General features: G+C 39.6%; 1 protein-coding gene and 1 pseudogene across 1 annotated transcript in view; one reads left to right on the plus strand and one right to left on the minus strand.

Annotated features, from left to right (window-relative positions):
* Window positions 1-5,054: 5,054 nt before the first annotated feature.
* The window catches only part of VNN1 (vanin 1), a 33,904-nt gene continuing 16,333 nt past the window's right edge, over window positions 5,055-22,625 (plus strand). Inside the window, exons 1-2 of the mRNA XM_003898170.4 lie at window positions 5,055-5,295; window positions 7,291-7,421. Coding sequence (XP_003898219.2) covers window positions 5,086-5,295; window positions 7,291-7,421 — 341 coding nt within the window. The 5' untranslated portion in view covers window positions 5,055-5,085. The remainder of the gene's footprint in view (window positions 5,296-7,290; window positions 7,422-22,625) is intronic.
* LOC103884028 lies at window positions 20,131-21,016 on the minus strand (annotated as a pseudogene).

Below are 22,625 nucleotides of genomic sequence, written 5' to 3' on the forward strand. Positions count from 1 at the left end.
CTCCCCCAACCACACTTATTTTGTTTATCATTGATAAAAACGATCGCTCTGCTAGACTCAGCTCTCACAGCTGTATCTTCCTCATCTAAAATCTTTCTACGGAGAGTGAAGCCACTCTTATGGCTTGACTTATTATTTCTGATACAGCAGAGTATAACTCACTGGTAAGCAAACAAATTTTTTCTTTCATGAGAGCAAGTTCAAGCTACATCATCATGTTTATAGGCTACATTAACAATGCAAAAATAGTTTTATTAAGTCCTATGCAACAATATGTATTCTTGTAACATTAACAACTTGTGATATTATAGTTCCTGGCTTATAAATCCCATATCCTTTGTTAGGGTTTTTTTGTTTTTGTTTTTGTTTTTGTTTTGTTTTGTTTTTGTTTTTTTAACATTAGGGGGTTTTAGGCCTCAGGAGCAGGTGTTATGAAACAGCATCTCCCTCTCTAACATTCCCCTGTCTTCCCTAAGGCAGGACTATAATCTGATTGTGGCTCAAAAGACCCTCATTTCAGAGAGGGTCCCACCCCATACCCTAGAGGAAGAAATGCTACAAAGAGATGTCAAGACAAACCTGAACAGACAAACTCTACTGGGTTTCCCCACTCAAACTGTTAGTATGGGATCATATCCTTTTTGTCCAATCGCATTTCTACACGGTTGTCAATCGTGACTATGTAATGAAGCTTCCATAAAAACCCAGAAGGACAGAGTGCAGAGTTTCCTTACAGCTGAACACGTGGAGGTTCCTGGAGGGTGGCATATCTAGGGGTGCGTGGAAGGCTCTCCAGTCTTTCCCCCATACCTCGCTCTATGCACCTCTTCATTTGTATCCTTTGTAATATCCTTTACAAGAAGCCACTAAAGGTCAGTGTTTCCGCGAGTTCTGTGAACCACTCTAGCAAATTAATTGAACCCAAAAAAAGGGGTCATGGAAACCCCAACCCAGAGCCATTTGGTCGGAAGATCTGGAGGCCCAGACTTGTTACTGGTGGGAAGGAGGGGGCGGTTTTGTGGGACTGAGCCCTTAGTATGCGGGATCTGATGCTATCTTTGGATAAATAGTGTTTGGATTGAACTGGAAGATAGCCAGCTGATGTCTGCTACAGAGTCAATTACTTGCTTTCTAGTGGGGAGAAATCCCCACCTACTTGGGGGTAACCAGCCTTTTGTGTTAATTGTTGTGGTGTGAGAGCAGAGGAAAAATGAATAGTTTTTCCTAAATGTCAACAAAAGAATTGACATTGTGTTGTAGACACTAAATATGAAAATATGGGCATATATTTTGAGTGGCAATGCAGAGGCCGACTGCCAGTCAATCTTTTATCGGACACATGTATGTGGACACACTTTTACACGCTGTGCACATGGCTTTTCAGAGTTCACCGGGTGAAGTGCCGGAGGCAGTGCTCACTGCACTCAGTCCTTGCTCTCCTCTCCTTTTCCCTTGTTTCTGGTTCTCTCTGCGTAAGCTGGGCAGGACTTGCTTCGGAGTTCCTCTGGGGGCCTGCTGCCTGGGTTGGGGTGATCACTGCTCTGCTAGCAAAATCCAGAACACTGTGGGTCTTGCTCTGTTCTGGACAGTGCGATGTCATGTTTTCCTTGCAAAAGGCAATCTGCTCCATCTATGCAAATTTGGTTGAAGGAGTCTGGAGGTACCAATTAGGGCTTTTGTCTACACTCAAAGTCATTTCCTTGGAGACAATTCTCCCAGTTTCTACTCTGTGTGAGCAGAAGGGCTGCATTTGGGGACCTTGGCAGGCTGTAGCAGCAGGGTTAAGGATCCAGAGAACCACCCTAGGAGTTGTAGTAGAGGCTGTTGGTGCCTCCCAGGTCCACATCCTGCTGATGATACTCTACTGCAAGAACTGCACTGTTTCTATTTCTATTTATTTTTCTCTCTCTTTTTTTTTTTTTTTCTTTGAGATGAAGTCTCACTCTGTCACCAAGCTGGAGTGCAATGGCACGATCTCGGCTCAAGACAAACTCCACCTCCCGGGTTCAAGCAATTCTCCTGTCTCAGCCTCCCGAGTAGCTGGGATTACAGGCGCCCCCCACCCCACTCCCTCCATGCCCAGCTAATTTTTGTATTTTTAGTAGAGACGGGGTTTCTCCATGTTGGTCAGGCTTGTCTCAAACTCCTGACCTTCGGTGATCCGCCCGCCTCAGCCTCCCAAAGTGCTGGGATTATAGGCGTGAGCCACCACACCTGGCCGAACTACAGTATTTCATCTGAAGATTTGCTCTCAGCTAGTATATGCTAGGTAGGCCAGAAAGGCTAGATTCATGTGGCAGTGACATGCTGGAAGAGGGACAGGGTTATTGGTCCTATGATTCAGTCTCAGTCTTTTAGTGAGCCTGTACCCCTGGGTTTATGAACTTCACTTGGCTTTTTTCTTCTGCCATTAGTTGGCATAAAAACAAGCTAGAGCTGAGATTTTCCCTTTCCCCATGTTAAAGATTAGAGTGGCTGGGGTTGGAGTTTTTCCTTCCCCTAGGTAGGTTAGGCTCTGGTAAAATACTTTACCTTGAAGGCAGGCTTTTATTTAGAAGAACAGACCAGAACTCTCAAGGTTGTCCACCCTGAGCCTCCAGCAATTCGTCAATTACAGTTCAAGTGACCCCATGGTACTGGCGCCAGCCATAGAGGACTCTGCTCCCAGTACACTCTTACCCTCTGTGTTTGCCTGTCTCTTCAATTTTGAGGACCGCAGTTTGTCCTGTGATCTCAGTTCTCTGATGCATCTTAGAAAAGTTGTTGATTTTCATTTGTTTAGCTTTTTTCTTGTTATGAGCATGGGAAAAATGACCGCCAAGCTCTTTATGAGTTGGACTAGAAACTCCATGGGAGGTTCAATATTTTTAATCTAAGAAGGGCAAATAAGTAATTTTTTAACTTCTTGGCAACTCATCTCAGTTTTAACTTTTATTTCAGTGCTTCCTTTTATAAATTGTTACATAATAATGACATCTGTTTGTGAAATATGTGGCATTCCCACCCACCTGGGCATGAAAAGGCCCTAAGAGGTCAGCAAGCAGTCAGAGAAGCTGGTGTTTACCGGAGACTCAGGAGGACCAGCCAAACACAACCGCTGGGTTACCTTGGCAATTGCAGAATAAATGCATTATAGTTACTAAAGTAAAAAATTAGATATGCATGTTTGCATATTGAATATAAAAATACCATTCAAAGACAAACAGATCTAAAAATAAAATGGAAAAACATAAACACTAATTCTGTAAATATTACCCTTAATGCACAACTGAAACAAAATTTGCCAACTTAGTATCAAAATCTACGAACAGTTTTTCTATTTGATATAATTTCCCTCTCCTCGCTCTGGATCTCCCTCCCCAGCTCTCAGTATTTTATTTTATTGTTTTTGCTCTCATTCTTCGTACACTTCTGTTGCCTCTGTGATAAGCAGCTTCAAAGTTGGTTCCCAATGTTTTATTGGATAGAATAGAGCAAAAGTGATGAAGTGTTGCTTCCCCGATTACATTACGAAGCATCCGTGGCTTCCTTCTCAAGTGGGTTCACTTGCTCTCTGGGAATCTCTCCTCTAAGGGAATCCAGATACCATACTGCTGGCTGCCCTGTGGTGAGGCTTGCATAACTAGGAACTCATGTCTCTGGGCAGCAGCCAATGAGGACCTGAGCCCTGCTGTCAGCCACATGAGGGAACTTGGAGCTTGGAAGTGAATCCTCCTGGAGTCAAGCCTTGGTATAACTAGCCTTGGCGGCTGCTTGACTGCAGCCTTGTGAAAGAGACTTTGGGCCAGAGGCACCAGCTAAACTGCCCCTGGATTCCTGACCCACAGAAAGTGGGAGATAATGTATGTTTGCTTTTTGAAGTTGCTGAATTTGGGGATAATTTGTTATATAGCAATAGAAAATGTGTAACTCTTTTGTATTCCTCTTTGTCCTGGCTTCCCCATTTTGAGGAAAAGCAAATCCAAGTGTAGAGCTGAAATATTCACATGAAAATAATAATAAAAGTTTTAAAATTATTTGAAAGTCTATGTGCTGACATTCCAAAATATATGAATTCCAAAAATTTATAAGTTGAAGTCCTAACTGCCAGTATCTTAGAATGTAATCTTTTTTGGAAACAGGGTCATTTCAGATCTAGTTAATTAAGATGAAGTTATACTGGAGTACAGTGGGCACTAAATCTAATGGGTCCTATGACTCAGTCTCAGTCTTTTAGTGGCCTGTAGCCCTGGGTTTATGACCTTCACTTGACTTTTTTTTTCTGCCCTTAGTTGGTATAAAAACAAAGGAGGTGGATCACCTGAGGTCAGGAGTTTGAGACCAGCCTGCCCAACCTGGCAAAACCCTATCTCAACTAAAAATACAAAAAATTAGCTGGGCATAGTGGCAGGCACCTGTAATCCCAGCTACTTGGGAGGCTGAGGCAGGAGAATCGCATGAACCCGAGAGGTGGAGGCTGCAGTGAGCTGAGATTGTGCCACTGCACTGCAGCCTGGGTGACAAGAGTGAAACTCTGTCTCAAAACAACAACAACAACAAACAACCAACAACAACAATAACGATAACAGAAGCTAGAGCTGGGATTTTCCTTTTCCTCATGTTAAAGATGAGAGTGGTGTCCTCACAAAAAGGGAAAACTTGGACACAGACACACACATGGGGAGAATATCATATGAAGAGACACAGGGAGAAGGCAGCCATCTATGGGTCAAGGATAGAGGCCTGGAACACATCCTTCCCTCACCGCCCTCAGGAGGAACCAACTCTGCTGACACCTTCCTCTGGGACTTCCTCTAGCCTCCAGAACCGCGAAACAATAAATTTTTTTACATTTTACACCACCCAGTTTATTGTATTTTGTCAGGCAGCCCTAGTGAAATAATGTACACACAGTTCTTGATTTACTCTTCACAAATTACTGCAATAAGGGAGGGTCCTTTGTTAACTAACAATGCTGTGAAATCATAGCGTTTTCTTAATCAACTTCCATAGTTTATTTTTAAGGTACTAACTCTGGACACCACGTGTCTTCTCTCTATAAATACCAGGACATGCTCTGTTTTTCAGCAGTCATTGGACTTCAGCATGACTACTCAGTTGCCGGCTTACGTGGCAATTTTGCTTTTCTATGTCTCAAGAACCAGCTGCCAGGACACTTTCACTGCAGCTGTTTATGAACATGCAGTGATATTGCCCAATGTCACCCTAACACCAGTGTCTCGTGAGGAGGCTTTGGCATTAATGAATCGTAATCTGGACATTTTGGAAGGAGCGATCACATCAGCAGCACAGCAGGTACCATCTCTACCATCTCTCCAGTGTACTGGATTCTATGAGAAAGGAGGGGGGTCCTAGGAGACAGGGCCAGTGTCAGGGTCCTTTATACTTTTAGATGACATATGTATCAGAGTAGCCAAGAACCTTTATTTTACAGTTAGAATTCTAGTTTCCTCTCAGAATTAGAGCAAGGACACTACCCTAACAGTAAGAACAATGTTAAGAAAAGAACAATTTGCTCATTATCAAGAAGCAGCAGACCTTTGAGGAACTGGCCATAAATTCAACAACTTTGTTCCCTTTTTCTGGTACAGATGGAGGATGGAGGATAAATAGATCAGGGACCAGGTGCTATTTTTAGAGTATTAGTGGCCTTCATGTACTCATGTGCTATTAAGGGTTTTCAGGTTTTGGAATAAATTTATAATCTGAAAACAAACAAGTTTTCAATTCCTTGCCAGCATGCATTATATACTTCATACTTCATTCTAATTACAAGATAAAAGTATATGTAATGCATTGTGAGTCCTTTAGTTGAGTGAAGGTTTCAGTTTCAAGTTAATCATACAGTATAAATTGTGGTTTATAGGAATATTATTTTAAAAGCTATTAATCGATTAGGTGTAGACCAGGGATATATGAAGTGTGATAAAAGTCATGGATAAATGTGTATTACATATATCCATAAATATGTATTCTTTTGTGTTGTTGTTGAGACAGGGTTTCACTCTGTCACCCAGGATGGAGTGTAGTGGTGTGATCACAGCTCACTGCAGCCTTGACTTCTCGGGCTCAGGTGATTCTCCCACTATAGCCTCCAGAGTAGCTGGGACCACAGGTGCGTGCCACCGTGCCCAGCTAAGTTTTGTATTTTTTGTAGAGATGGCATTTTGCCATGTTGCCCAGGCTGGACTTGAACTCCTGACCTCAGGTGATCCACCCGCCTCGGGCTCCCATAGTGCTGGCATTACAGGCATGAGCTACTGTGCCTGGCCTATATTCTTATATATACTAATATTTAAAAGGTTATCAGGAGTTCTGATGTTCTTTTTCACCCTTAGTCCAACTATTTCCTTAAAGATCACAGAGCTTTTTAAGGTGACTCTCTAATCAGAAGGTGCCCAGGTTAGCTCAGGCAGTACTTGCAGGCATGGCACAGTTCAAGTAACCAGTTTGTGGCTCCTCTTTTTCTGAGAAGCAGGAATCATGTTTGCAGGGGAAGGCTGGGGCAGAGGAGGAAACAAACAGAGCATTTATTAGTCAGTCCTGACACAGGCACAATTATCAGCCAAAGTTCAAGGAGAGGCTTGGTTCCAGGACAAGCTAGGTTTATAGTTAACAACTGCCATAGGAAACAACAATGGCAGGATTAGAAAATTAAAATGCTTGACTAAGTCGGGCGCGGCGGCTCATGCCTGTGATTCCAGCACTTTGGGAGGCTAAGGCGGGCGGATCACCTGAGGTCGGGAGTTCAAGACCAGCCTGATCAATATGGAGAAACCCCATCTCTGCTAAAAATACAAAAATTAGCCAGGCGTGGTGGCAGGTGCCTGTGATCCTAGCTACTCATGAGGCTGAGGCAGGAGAATCGCTTGAACCCGGGAGGTGGAGGTTGCGGTGAGCCGAGATAGTGCCATTGCACTCCAGCCTGGGCAACAAGAGCAAAACTCCATCTCAAAAAAGAAAAGAGAGAGAGAGAGAGAGAGAAAAAATGCTCCACTAGAAGCCCAAACCTCACCATTATGTAACATATCCATGTAATAAACCCGCATATGTACCCTCTGAATCTAAAATTAGAAATAAAGAAAAGAAAAGAAAAATGAAAAGAAACAACACTGCACTGAAAAAAAAGAAAATTAAAAACCTTTGGAAAAGAAAATAAATTATAAAAATATAGAAAACAAAATAAGATTTAAGGGGCGTGGGGGGAAGCCCAAATGGTTGTTACTCTGCCACTCAGTTCCTCAGCTCCTTTTGCAAGTCCCCCTTTTGATTAAGGTGCATTTTTAACAGGGTGCGCATATTATTGTGACTCCAGAAGATGGTATTTATGGCTGGAACTTCACCAGGGACTCTCTCTATCCATATTTGGAGGACATCCCAGACCCTGAAGTAAACTGGATCCCCTGTAATAATCCTAACAGGTAAAGAAACAACTTGTGAAAAATTCACTAGTGAATATCACCTTGATTTACCGGGGAAAACTTTGTTGATGATCATTGCATAGATCCACGATCAACTCTTAAGTTTCAGTATAGCTTAATTTTCATCTACTATGAGTATATTTACTGGGAGAGTAAATATGAATTATGAAGTCACAGAAATCAGAGCTAGAAGGTAGCTTAGAAATCATCACATTTGGGCCGGACGCGGTGGCTCACGCCTGTAAATCCAGCACTTTGGGAGACCGAGGTGGGTAGATCACGAGGTCAGGAGATCGAGACCATGCTGGCTAACATGGTGAAACCCTGTCTCTACTAAAAAAATACAAAAATTATCCAGGTGTGGTGGTGGGTGCCTGTAGTCCCAGCTATTCTGGAGGCTGAGGCAGGAGAATGGCGTGAACCCAGGAGGTGGAGCTTGCAGTGAGCCGAGATCGCGCCACCTCACTGCAGCCTGGGCGACAGAGCGAGACTCAGTCTCAAAAATAAAAAATAAAATAAAATAACGAAAATAAAGAAATCATCACATTCAATTTGAACATCTCTGGTCTCTGACTCCTCACCAGTGAACAGAAAAATATTTCCCTGTGTGGGTCTGTGATTTGAAAACTATATGAGTAAATGGCAAAATAGAGTCACATCGGTTTAAGATTAACAGTTTTCCTTTCTCATTGATGAGATAGCTGGTGAGATTAATGTAGTAAAGTCCTTAAAGTGTAAGCTGATTGTAACCTAAGAGGTGATATGTCAGGATTGTAAGTGGTTTAAGTCAGGTCTAGACTAAAGAGATATTAAGTATGATGAAAGCAGCACTATTAATTTTAATGTAAGGAAACCAACATCTTATACACCTAAGAAAATCATGTCGGTTCACATACTTCTTTCTGAATACACAAGGCTAAAATTGTTTTAGGAATTCCTCTTTTGGAACTATTCTCAAAACGACACAATGCCAGTTAGAATGGTGATCATTAAAAAGTCAGGAAACAACAGATGCTGGAGAGGACGTGGAGAAAGAGGAACGCTTTTACACTGTTGGTGGGAGTATAAATTGATTCAACCATTGTGGAAGACAGTGTGGTGATTCCTTAAGGATCTAGAACCACAAATACCATTTGACCCAGCAATCCCATTACTGGGTATATACCAAAGGATCATAAATCATTCTACTATAAAGACACATGCACACGTATGTTTACTGCAGCACTATTCACAATAGCAAAGACTTGGAACCAACCCAAATGCCCATCAATGGTAGACTGGATAAAGAAAACGTGGCACATAACACCATGGAACACTATGCAGCCATATAGAAGAATGAGTTCATGTCCTTTGCAGGGACATGGATAAAGCTGGAAACCATCATTCTCAGCAAACTAACACAGGAACAGAAAACCAAACACTGCATGTTCTCACTCATAGGTGGGAGTTGAACAATGAGAACACATGGACACAGGGAGGGGAACATCACACACCAGGGCCTATCAGGGTGTGGGGGGCTAAGGGAGGGATAACATTAGGAGAAATACCTAATGTAGATGATGGGTTAGTGGGTGCAGCAAACCACCATGGCACATATATACCTATGTAACAAACCTGCACGTTCTGCACATGTATCTCAGAACTTAAAGTATAATAATAATAATAATAATAATAATAATAATAATAGAAAAAAACCACAGAAACTGGCTGGGTGCGATGGCTCATGCCTGTAAGTCCAATACTTTGGGAGGCCGAGGCGGGAGGATCACCTGAGGTCAGGAGTTCGAGACCAGCCTGGCCAATTTGGCAAAACCCCATCACTACTAAAAATTAGTGGGGCGCAGTGGTGGGCACCTATAATCTCAGCTACTTGGGAGGCTGAGGCAGGGAGAACTGCTTGAACCTGGGAGGCAGAGGTTGCAGTAAGCCAAGATAGTGGCACTACACTCCAGCCTGGGTGACAGAGCTAGACTCTGTCTCAAACAAACAAACAAACAAACAAACAAACCCACAAAAACTACTTACAGAGACTCCTTGATTTTGATAAGATGGATTTTGACAAATTCCATGTTATATATCATAATCATGTACTCTATTCTTTTTTTTTTTGAGATGGAGTCTCGCTCTGTTGCCCAGGCTGGAGTGCAGTGGCCGGATCTCAGCTCACTGCAAGCTCCGCCTCCCAGGTTCACGCCATTCTCCTGCCTCAGCCTCCTGAGTAGCTGGGACTACAGGCGCCCGCCACCTTGCCCAGCTAGTTTTTTGTATTTTTTTTAGTAAAGACGGGGTTTCACCGTGTTAGCCAGGATGGTCTCGATCTCCTGACCTCGTGATCCTCCCGTCTTGGCCTCCTAAAGTGCTGGGATTACAGGCTTGAGCCACCACGCCCGGCATACTCTATTCTTATTTAATTGTATCATAATTATTTATTATTTAATCATGTCATATGTCAGTGCTTTCGTTTCTAGAAGGCAAGCACTCTATTATTACTTCCACTATGAACTGAATTGACTTATTTCCAAATGGCCTTTCCCTACAACCTCATCTCCAAGGGCCTCCTGAATATCCCCACAAGGATGTCCCATTCACTTCATTTCAAGGAACCCAGTCGCCCCTTTATGTTTTCCATCAACTAATGATGTCTGAATTTCTTGCCTCCTTAATTCTCTCACTCTCTCTACTTTTTTTTTTTTTTTCCGAGAGAGAGACTCTGTGTCACCCAGGCTGGAGTGCAGTGGCATGATCTCAGCTCACTGCAACCTCTATCCCCCAGATCCAAGCAATTCTCATGCCTCAGCCTCCTGAGGATGACAAGTGTGAGCCACAACGCCCAGCTAGTTTTTCGTATTTTCAGTAGAGACAGGTTTCACCATGTTGGCCAGGCTGGTCTTGAACCCCCGGCCTCAAGTGATCCACCTGCTCGGCCTCCCAAAGTGCTGGGATTACAGGTATGAGCCATCACACCCAGCTGCCTTAATTTATTAACTCTGCAATTTGTTTTTGACTACCTATTATGTCTAGACATTGTTCTTGGCAATGAAGTGAACAAAACAGATTAAAAATTCCTGTCCTCTTGAAATTTATATTCTAGTGTGGGGAGGTAATAAATTTTTTTAAAAAGATAATTATCTATCTATCATCTATCTATCTATCTTTATATAGATATCTTTCATCTGTCTACCTATCTATGATATGAGGTGGAAGTAAATGTTATGGAAAAAATAAAGTGGGGAAGGTGAATAGGGTGGCAAGCATGGGGCTGAAATTTTTAAAAGGTCATCAGAGGGCATCGCGGTGAGATTTCAGTGTAGACCTGAAAGAAATGAGGCGACAGATCATATGAGTACCCGAGAAAAGTGCATTCCAGGCTGAGGGAATTCTAAATTCCAGGATCCTGTGGTGAGAGTATGTGTCTAACCTATGGAACAGCAAAAGGGTTAGTGTGGTTACAGTGATGTGACAGAAGAGGAGAAAAGCAGGAAATAGAGGCAGAAGGGCAGGAGGATTGCAATGTAGAGAATAGATTCCAAGGTATAGGTCACCAAAGAAGCAGAGGACAGTTAAAAAGCTGTTGTGATAATTTTGGCAGAGAGATGATGGTGTCTGAGATCAAGAGATGGTAGACGTTTAGGTATTGAGAAGTGGACAGATTCCGAATAAAGTCTGAAAGTAGCACTGGCAGGTTTTGCTGAAAGACTAGATGTAGGATGTGAGAGAAAGGGAGGACTCAATATCCTTCCCTGCTCTCATAGAATCAGATCTCATCCTATTCAGTATGTTTGAAGTATGCGCAGAGTCGATTGCTTCCTCTTCTCATAGACACCGAACTTTTGGGACCACATCACCTCTTAGACTGAGTGTTAAAGGAACAGGCTGTCATCACTCTTCTTTTTTATTTAATTAATTTATTTAGCATTTATATGTCATATCATTCCAGAAGGATTTGAAGTTTCTAATTATATCTAATATAATTAAAAATAGGATAGTTTAGTCTTAACAACAAACTAGAAACCATATGAATAGAGGAAGCAGTTGTTATGAGGCATCATGGTAAAGAGCTGTTCATTACAATTGGACATTAAGTATAGTTTTAAGAGTTTCTGAGCAGTTAAGAGAAGTACAATTTTGTTCAGACATTTTCATTGCATCATAGAAGAAAGTTTGCATATTTCTTCAGCGACAAACTATGTCTAATAACCTAACTTAAAGATGAATTTACTTATTCAACTTTTTTTGTTAATTATTTTATTCTTAACTTTCATGGGTACATAGTAGATGTATATATTTACAGGGTACACGAGATGTTTTGATGTTTGTACACAGGCATGCAATGGTAATAATCATATCATGAAGAATGGGGTTTCCATCCCCTCCAGCATTTATCCTTTGTATTACTAACCATTCAATTATACTCTTCTAGGTCTTTTAAAATGTACAATTATTATTGATTATAGTCACCCTGTTGTGCTATCGAATACTAGACCTTATTCATTCATTTTAACTATTTTTTTTGTACCCATTAATCTCACTTTCTCCCCCACCCCTCCCCTAACTACCCTTCCCAGCCTCTGGTAACCATCTTTCTATTCTCTATCTCCATGGGTTCAATTGTTTGATTTTTAGATCCCACAAATAAGTGAGAACATGTGATGTTTGTCTTTCTGTGCCTAACTTATGTTATTTTGCATAACCTAATTGTCTCCAGTTCCATTCATATTGTTGCAAATAACTGAATCTCATTCTTTTTGTGGCTGCATAGTACTTTATTCTGTGCATGTACCACATGGTTGTTTCCAAATTTTGGTTATGTGAACAGAGTTGCAATGAACATGAAAGTGTAGATATCTTTTCTACATACTGATTTCCTTTTTGAGGGGCATATACCCAGCAGTGGGATTGCTGGATCATATGGTAGCTCCATTTTTAGTGTTTTGAGAAACCTCCAAACTGTTCTCCACAGTAACCGTACTAATTTACATTCCCACTAACAGCATACGAAGATTCCCTTTTCTCCACATCCTCACTAGCAATTTTAACCGGTACGAGATGATATAATTGTAGTTTTGATTTGCTTTTTTACTTTCTTATTTTTTTTTTTTTTTTGAGACAGAGCCTCACTCTTGCCACCCATGCTGGAGTGCAATTGGTGCGATCTCAGCTCACTGCTACCTCTGCCTCCTGGGTTCAAGTGATTCTTCTGCCTCAGCCTCCTGAGTAGCTGGGATTACAGGCGCCCGCCACTACACCCAGCTAATTTTTGTATTTTGAATAGAGACGGGGCTCCACCATGTTGGCCAGACTGGTCTCGAATTCTGAACTCAGGTGATCCGCCCGCCTAGGCCTCCCAGAGTGCTGGGATTACAGGCGTTAGCCACCGTGCCCTTGTTGATTTGCATTTTTCTGATGATCAGTGATGTTGAACACCTTTTCATATGCCTGTTTGCCGTTTGTATAACTTCTTTTGAGAAAAGTCTATTCAAATTGTTTGCCCATTTTTTAATTGGATTATTTGATTTTTTTCCTATAGAGTTGTTTTAGCTTCTTATATATTCCGGTTATTAATCCCTTGTCAGATGGGTAGTTTGCAAATATTTTATCCCATTCTGTGGGTTGTCTCTTAACTTTCTTGATAGTTTCCCCTGCTATGCAGAGACTTTTTACCTTCATGTGATTCCATTTGTCCATTTTTACTTTAGTTACCTGTGCCTGTGAGGTATTACTCAAGAAATCTTTGTTCAGACCAATGTCCTGGAGAGTTTCTCCAAAGTTTTCTTTTAGTAGTTTCATAGTTTGAGGTCAAATATTTAAATCTATAATTCATTTTTATTTATATGGTGAGAGATAGGGGTCTACTTTCATTCTTCTGCCTGTGGATATCCTGTTTTCCCAGCACCATTTATTGAAGAGACTGTCCTTTTCCCAATATATGCTCTTGGCATCGTTGTTGAAAATGAGTTCACTGTAGATGTTTAGATTTATTTGTGGGTTCTCTATTCTGTTTCATTGGTCTATGTGTCTGTTTTTATGCCAGTACCATGCTGTTTTGGTTACTAGAGCTCTGTAGTATAATTTAAAGTCAGGTAATGTGATTTCTCCAGTTTTTTTCTTTTCGCTCAGGATGGCTTTGGCTATTCTGGATTTTCTGTGGTTCCACATAAATTTTAGAATTCCTTTTCTATTTCTGTGAAGAATGTCATTAGTATTTTGATGGAGATTGCACTGAATCTGTACAATGCTTTGGATAATATGGGCATTTTAACAATATTGATTCTTCCAATCCATGAACATGGGATATCTTTCCATGTTTTGTGTCCCCTTCAATTTCTTATATCAATGCTTTACATACTTCATTTTAGAGAGCTTTCACTTCTTTGGGTAAGTTAATTCTTAGGTATTGTATTTTATTGATAGCTATTATAAATGCTATTCCTTTCTTGATTTCTTTTTCAGATTGCTTGCTGTTGGCACATAGAAATGCTACTGATTTTTGTATGTTGATTTTGTTGTCTGCAACTTTACTGAATTTGTTTACCAGTTCTATTAGTTTTTCGGTGGAGTCTTTAGGTTTTTCCAAGTATAGGATAATAGCATCTGCAAACAAAAATAATTTTACTTCTTTCCTTCCAATTTGGATGTCTTTTATTTCCTTCTCTTGTCTGATTACTTTAGTGAGGACATCTACTACTACGTTGAATAATAGTGGTGAAAAGGGACATCCTTGTCTGTTCCAGATCTTAGAGGAAAGCTTTCAGTTTTTCCTCATTCAGTATGATACTAGCCATGGGTTTGTCATAAATGGCTATTATTGTGTTGAAGTATGTTCCTTCTATACCCAGTTATTGAGGGTTTTTATTATGAAGGAATGATGAATTTTATCAAATATTTTTTCAGTGTCAATTGAAATGATCATACGGTTTTTGTTCTTCATTCTGTTGATATGATGCATCACATCAACTGATTTGTGTATGTTGAGCCATCCTTGCACCCTTGGGATAAATCCGACTTGGTCATGATAAATAATTTTTTAATGTGTTTTTGCATTTGGTTTGCTAGTATTTTGTTGAGGATCTTTGCATCAATGTTCATCAATAATTTTGGGCTGTAGTTTTCTTTTTTATGTGTCTTTGGTTTTGGTGTCAGGGCAATACTAGCCTCATTAAATGAGTTTGGAAGTATTCCCTTCTCTAATTTTTGGAATAGTTTGAATAGCATTGGAATTAGTTCTTTAATTGTTTGGTAAAATTCAACACCAAAGCCATTAAGTCCTTGGCTTTTCTTTGCTGGGAGAACTTTTATTACAGTTTCAATCTTATTATTTGTTATCGGTCTATTCAGGTTTTGGATTTCTTCATGGTTCAAGCTTGGGAGATTGTATGTGTCTAGGAATTTATTCATGTCTTCTAGGTTTTCCAATTTATTGGTATATAGTTGCTCATAGTAATCTCTAATGATCTTGAGAATTTCTGCAGTATTGGTTATAATGTCTCACTTTTCAACTCTGAGTTTATTTGTCTTCTCTCTTTTTTCTTAATCTCACTAAAAGTCAATTTTGTTTATCTTTTCAAAAAACCAACTTTTTGTTTCGCTGTTCTTTTGTATTTTTTTATTTCAATTTCATTTATTTCTGTTCTGATGTTTATTATTTTTCTTCTACTAATTTCAGATTTGGTTTGCTCTTCTTTTTATAGTTTTTAAATGCATCATTATGCTGTTTATTTGAAGGTTTTCTTCTTTGTTAATGTAGGTACTTATATCTACAAACTTTCCTCTTAGACTGATTTTGCTGTATCCTGTAGGTTTTGGTATGTTGCATTTCCATTTCCATTAGTTTCAATAAAATTTTTAACGCTCTTCTTAATTTCTTCATTAACCCACTGGTAATTCAGGAGCACATTCTTTAATTTCCATATGTTTGTATAGTTTTCAAAATTCCTTTTGCTATCGATTTCTAGTATTATTTCATTGTGGTTAGAGAAGATACTTGATATGATCTCAATTTTTTAAAAATGTTTTAAGATTTGCTTTGTGACCGAGCATATGGTCTCTTTTGAGAATGATCCATGTGTGGAGAAAATGTTTATTCTGTAGCCATTGGATGAAATTTTCTGTAACTATCTATTAGGTCAGTTGGTCTATAATGCAGATTAAGTCCAATGTTTCTTTATTGTTTTTCCCTCCAGATGATCTGTCCAGTGCTGAAAGTGGGATGTTGAAATCTCCAGCTATTGTTGCATTGGGGTCTATCACTCTCTTTAGCTCTAATAATATTTCCTTTATATATCTATGTGCTCAAGTGTTAGGTGCATATGTATTTACAATTGTTGTATCTTCTGACTGAATTGACCTCTTTATCATTATATAATTAATTTCTTTGTCTCTTTTTATGGTTTTTGTCCTAAAAACTATTCTGTCTGATAAAAATATAGCCACTCCTGCTCCTTTGGTTTTCCATTTGCATGGAATATCTTTTGCTATCCCTTTATTTTCAGTCTATGCGTGTCTTTATAAGTGAAGTGTGTTTCTTGTACACAACAGGTCATTGCCTTTTATTTGTTTTTAATCCATTCAGCCACTCTATGTCTTTTGATTGGAGAGTTTAGTCCATTTACATTTAATGTTTTATTGTTAAGTAAGGAAATACTCCTGACATTTTGTTTTTTGTTTTCCGGTTGTTTTGTGGTATTGTCTTCCTTGCTTCCTTCCTGTCTTCCTTTTTTGAAGGTGTTTTTTCTCTGATGGTATGTTTTAATTTTTGCTTTTTATTTTTTGTGTCTCTGTTGTAGGTTTTTTGATTTGATGTTATCATGCAGTTTGCAAATAACAACTTATAATTCTTATTTTAAACTGATGACAACTTAACACTGATCGCATAAACAAACAAGCAAAAACTAATAAAAGCTCCATACTTTAACTTCATCCCCCATACTTTTTAATTTTTAAAATTTCTATTTATATCTTATTATGCTATCTATGTCTTAAAAAGCTTTTCTCATTATTATTTTTGATTGGTTCATATTTTAGTTTTTCTACTCAAGATATGAGAAGTTTACATCACAATTATAGGTTATAATACTCCATGTTTGCCTATGTACTTACTATTACCAGTGAGTTTTGTACCTTCAGATGCTTTCGTATTGGTTATTGACGCTCTTTTCTTTCAGTTTGAAGAAATTTCTTTAGCATTTCTTATAGGAAACGGCAGTGGGTTCTTTTCTGGCCCACAGTGGGTCTAGAAATGCCACCCAGGAACTAAGTCTTGGAATTGAGAACTTTAGGATTCTGCTTGGTGCTTATGTTACTGTGGCTAAGTTGGTACCCAATTTGTAAGACAAAGTCCTTTTACTCTTCCCTCTCCTTTCGTGAAGCAGGAGTCTCACCCCATGGCCACCACAGCTGGGAAGGTGCTAGGTCACACCTGAAGCCAGCATGGTACTTGGACTCACCCAAGGCTTGTAGTGAGTACTGCCTGGCTATCACTGATGTTTATTCAAGGCCCAAGGACTCTTTAGTTAGCAGGTGATGAATCTTGCCAGGACTAGGACCTTCCATTCAAGGCAGAAAGTTCCCTTATAGCCCAGTGTATGTCTAGAAATGCCATCAGGGAGCTAGGACCTGGGTTGGGGGCTTCAGGACTCTGTTTGGTGCTTTATTTTACTGTGGGTGAGCTGTTATCCAAGTTGCAAGACAAAGTCCTTTCTATGCTCCTCTCTTCTTTTTTAAGGTAGAGGGATGGAGTTTCTCTCTCAAAGCTGTGAGCTGTGCTGCCTGGAATTGGAGGAGGGGTGATGCAAGCACTCCTTTGACCACTCCAGCTGGTGTCTCACTAGGTTATGGCACTCCAAGGCTACTGGTTCGGAGCTCAGTACAGCACTAGGACTTGCCTAGGAATTGTAGTCCTTGTGGCTTAAATCAGTGGTCCCCAACATTTTTGGCACCAGGGACTGGTTTTGTGGAAGACAATTTTTTAATGGGCAGGGTGGAGGATGGTTTCTGGGTAAAACTGTTCCATCTCAGATCGTCAGACATTAGTTAAATTCTCATAAGGAGCATACAACCTAGATTCCTCAGATGCACAGTTCGCAACAGGCTTCCACTCCTATGAGAATCTAATGCTGCAACTGATCTGACAGGAGGCGGAGCTCAGGCAGTAATGCCACTCACCTCCTGCTGTGCAGCCGGTTTCTAACAGGCCACCGACTGGGACTGCTGTGCAGCCCAATTCCTAATAGGTCACAGTCTGTGGCTTACGGATTGGGAACCCCTGGCCTAGACTGCCTTTCGAGTTTATTTAGAACCCCAGAGAACTTTAACCCACACTGGTGATGCTTGGTGGAACTCAGGTTCTGACTGCTGGGAAGGACAATTCCCCTCTGGCTAGAGCTGTTCTAAATGTGCCCTCTGTGGGCACTGGCTGAATTCTGTGCCATGTTGCTTTCTGCTGTTACACGGCATCACTGACTTCCAGTGCAAAGTCCCACAATTACTGTACTTTCCTTCTCCCAAGGGCACAAATTTTCTCTCCACACCATGTGGTGACCTGGAGGATGGGGGAGAGTGGTGTTGGCAATTAAAGACTTTCTTTCCTACCCTCTTCAGTGCCTCTTGTCTTGATATGATTTTAAAACAAAGTATTGTGATTACTCTTCTGATTTTTGGTTCTTATGAAGGTGCTTTCTTGTGTGGATGGTTGTTCAGTTTGGTGATCCTGCAGGAAGACAATCGCTGGAAGGTTCTATTTGGCCATCTTGCTCTGCTTCCTCCTCATCCTTTATTTCTTTCTCTTGCCGATTGCTCTGGCTAGGACTTCCAGTACAATGTCAAATAGAAGTGGTGAAGGTGGGCTTCCTTGTCTTGTTACAGTTCTTAGAACAAAGGCTTTCAGCTTTTCCCCATTCCATAGGATGTTAGCTGTGGGTGGTGACATAAATGCCATATATAGCCTTTATTATGGTGAGGTATGTTCCTTCTGTATAATAAAGTGCACATCTCTGAATTATGTATTACTTGCATTGTGGGTGCCAAGAAACTATTTATACTGCCTAGAATATTAACCTTTATTATGCCTAAAGAGTTCGTTAGTCAAATGTTGGTTTTGATGTACACCTCATAATTTAAAATTCAACATTTAAATTAAATAGTTTAATATTTTTTAATACCACCTAAATACAATATATTGATATAATCTAGAAAGTTAGATCAATGTTAGAAATGAAGTTTCACGGTGTACCTTTCCAGATTCATCATTAGCATTTCGTATTTTTACTTTTAGCTTTGATTTGAATGTTTCACAGATGAATTTAAATCTACACATGGTTATACCATAGCATAATATTAATAGGCAGTTCCCCTAAATTTGGGAACATCGCCTTAATGTAGTTGTGATGTTTTGAGGCTTCATAGTTTAAGCCCATTATACTATTATGGAGTCTATAGAGCAGGGTTATGGGGAAAGGCTTCAGAGAAGAGCTTTTTGTTGCTAGTATAACTTTATTTACAGAAACAACAAAAAACCCAAACTTATTTGAAGTCTGCTTAAATATTACTGTTAAATGTGAAGTATTTATATCTAAGATTCATAATCATATGAATGTCAACATTTAGTTTTGAGTAGAAAAAGATAAATCATTACTGTGAGTTAAGAAATTTAAATGGCGATGTGTGAGGGAGCTCGTAGCATGTCCATTCCACCCTTTCCATCTCCACCCTCCCCAGAGTTTCTTCCCCAGGGTGCCCTGCTTGTTGCTTTATTTTGGTGTCTCCAAGATGGTTGGAGATACCTGTCCAGCCTCTGGTGTTCTGCGTGGGGTCTTGTCTTCTTTCCATTCCACTCAGGCTCAACTCCAGACTGGAACATGGTTTGGGAAGCAGTGGGGATAGCCAAGATGGTTGTCAGTGGGTGGCCCAGCAGTTCCTGTCCCAGGAGTGGCCACAGACCAGGAGAGTGGTGGCTGTGCATGTGGCCAGCCTGCTGCCATTGTCTCATCCTTGTCAGGGCCCTCTCTTTCACCTTACAGCATCTGAGGGGCAGAGAGAGGGTTGGGGTCGACAATGCCCCTGCAAATTTTTTAAAAATAAAATTTAGATGACAAGTATATATCATATATGCAGTGACCAAGCATATAACTACTTTACAGTCATCTAACTGCTGTAGCAATGATATGTAACTACAGTGTCAAAACACCCTGACAGTTTTCGGAAACCCAAAGTGGAGACCACCTGCCATATCTTACTTTTTCTTTAGGTACAATACCCAAATTCATATTCATTTTGCTTACACATGAATAGTTTCAAATCTGTTCACATATGGTTTAAAGTTTTTGTCCCTATTGTCTTAACTCAGGCTTGTGTAACTTAAAATGAGCCTGAGCGTGGGTCTACATACAGCAAGATGTGCAATAAAAACACAATTTTAGTGCTACTTTCAAAATTCATGCTATTAAGAAGGATGCTGTTTTCAAAGCTGAAAAGATCATGAAATGGCTGACTTACATATCAGAGGTTGGATAATTCCTTATTATTGAGGTGTTATAGTTTCTATGTAGTAAATGTCTTCAAATATTAACTGAAAGATCAGTGAAGTATTTTCTCCTTTGTAATTCCAACTTCATTTTGCTTATTCTGAAGATAATTAATATTTTAATTGCAAAAGAAATTATAGCATTGGAAAATTTTCTCTATATGGAGAATAACAATGAACCAAATTTACCAATTAGGGAACCATTTCAGGAATTGTTAGACGGTGAATTTTTCTGCAGTAACTATGTTTCAGTTGCAATGCAGTATGCCCAGAAACAATCCATTTCAACTTCCGAATGTTTGATTTGGAAAATTTGTTTGATGAGTATTCAGTTAAACACTTGGATACAAGCTCTTTCCAGAAGGTCACATCTCTACCATTTATCTTGGAATGTTTCTGAAGACATTCTACTCATTTTATTAACTCTACATACTTCTGTTTTTGGATCTCCAATATGATTATAGACAATATCAACACAGAAGGCTTTGATTTAGACTCTAAAGGTTAGAGCTTTTGATCTTGACATGCCTTAAGTTGGGCTTCCAGTCAAAATTGAGGTCACTTCTCCTTTCAAATGGCAAGTTCTCTTGAATGAGTGCATAGTGGAGTTGCAGAAATTGAAAGGCAGTAGCCGCTTTCACTTTACATTACACCTTCTCCAATACAATCTTTTCCATTCTCATCAAGTCTGAAACTGTGAACCTTTATTCACTTATTTGGAACACATCCGTTGCCAACGGGACATTCCTTTCCTCTTCTATTGATTTTACAGCCAAATAGAAGCAGCTCAGTCCAACACATCCAAGGTGCTTGGACTGTACTTTCATTTAACACAGGAATCTGTCCAGTAAATTCACAGAGAAAATGCCTTTATGTTAAAGTCAAAGAACTGAGTTAGACTAGCATCTTGTACTTCAAAGTCCTGTAGCCTTGCAATCATTCTGAGGCTATTGTCTATCATGTGCAAATTCAATTGTCTCAAGCCACAGATCTTTAACTGACATCCAGACTTCTGTTCCAACAGGGCATTCAGCTGGTGTAGCAGTTTCTGAGAGTCAGGTGTCAGTACCTCTATCATCTTGATAGTGACTGGGGCTCAGTGGTAACCACCCTTCTTGGGCCTGCCCTCATCTCACCTCACAAAATCCAATCTCAGAGGCCTAGGAAACAAAGCAAAGAGAGAGACCCAGGGAACGGGAGCCTGGGTGGATGTCTCTGCAGAGCCACCTAGATCATATTGCCCTCCTCAGGGTCAGCTTGGAGCTGAAGGGCTCAAAAGGCATTTTGATATTTGATTGCATATTATTTCATACTGTTATTTCAGAGTTTTGTGTGCACATATTGTTTCTTCAGTAAGTCTAATGCTTTATAAGCATAGCAACCACATCTGACATTTCCATGTCTCGCACATTGTGTGCTTGGACAGCTCTGACTGGAATATTCTTCCCCTGGTTGCCCACATGTCTAATATAGTGCTTTGTGTTGTGTCAAAACCTAATGCATATTTGTTGAATATTTAACACGTGCTGATTTTAGGTTAGTAAATGTCTTTTCGATAATTGATGATTTTTGTTATACCTAGAGATTGAACACTTTGAAAGCAGCCTTAGAAAATGCATTTCAATTATTCTTTTTCACCCCCTCCTTCTGTGCCCAGGACAAAACTCTGCATGGATTAAGAACTTGGTAAATATTACAGATGAAGCAACAGGTGGATTTCAGGCACACATAAGCAAATTGAATTTTTTAACCCTCAATCAGGACATGTGGTTTAATTTTGGAGGATTTTATGTATATACCAAACAGCCTGAGAAATGTAGCTTGAATTGAAATATATTAGAATACATGAAGACTAACAGAGACAGTAGGAAAATATGTTTGTCATCAGAACTGTTTCAGAAATCCAAAACACCAACCTACCTATTCCACCACTTCAGGTGATCCAAAAAGACTGGGAGTAAACATGTTTCGAGTGGTTCAATGTGTTGTAATTTATATCTATGCATTTCAGATATTAATTGAAACAAAGGTGGGTTAAACTATTGAATGGTTGTTCTGTCTTATAAACACATTTAAATAATACTTTTCTACATGTATTATTATATCCTTTTCTGATCTTTTTCAAGGATCTATTTTATAGATGATTGCTATGGTCTTCCTTATATTAATTATACAAATTTGTTTGTAGATCTAATAACCAAGATTTGATGGCACCAAATTTTTCTTCATATAACAGTTATCTCAGCCTTCTCAGCTATGCTTCAATAACCTGGTGTAAACCATTTACCATTTCAGAGTTTTGCAATAGAGGATAAATATAGCAATATGTTATATATTATTTTCAAAATTGTATTTTAATTGCTTTACTGGGACAATTATTGGTAACTTTGAAAAAGAGTTAAAAAAATCAGACATTAACAAATGCTCCAGGATTTCCGTAGTTTCATACTAGCTGGTACTGCCCTAGCCAATCCTTGTTACCTCTTATTTGAACTATGGCAACAGCTTCCTAATGAATCCCTTGCATTTAGTCTCTCATTGTTCTAGTACATTCTATATTGCGTGTTCTATTTATCTTTATGAAGAAAATTTTGACCAGGTTGTTTTTGTCTTCAAAGGTTTTAATAGTACCTATTTGTTACTAAATTTGGAACAAATCTTAGCCTCTTGTGCAAAGCTCAATATCC

Source organism: Papio anubis, chromosome 6 (assembly GCF_008728515.1).
Source record: "Papio anubis isolate 15944 chromosome 6, Panubis1.0, whole genome shotgun sequence".
Taxonomy (NCBI): domain Eukaryota; kingdom Metazoa; phylum Chordata; class Mammalia; order Primates; family Cercopithecidae; genus Papio; species Papio anubis.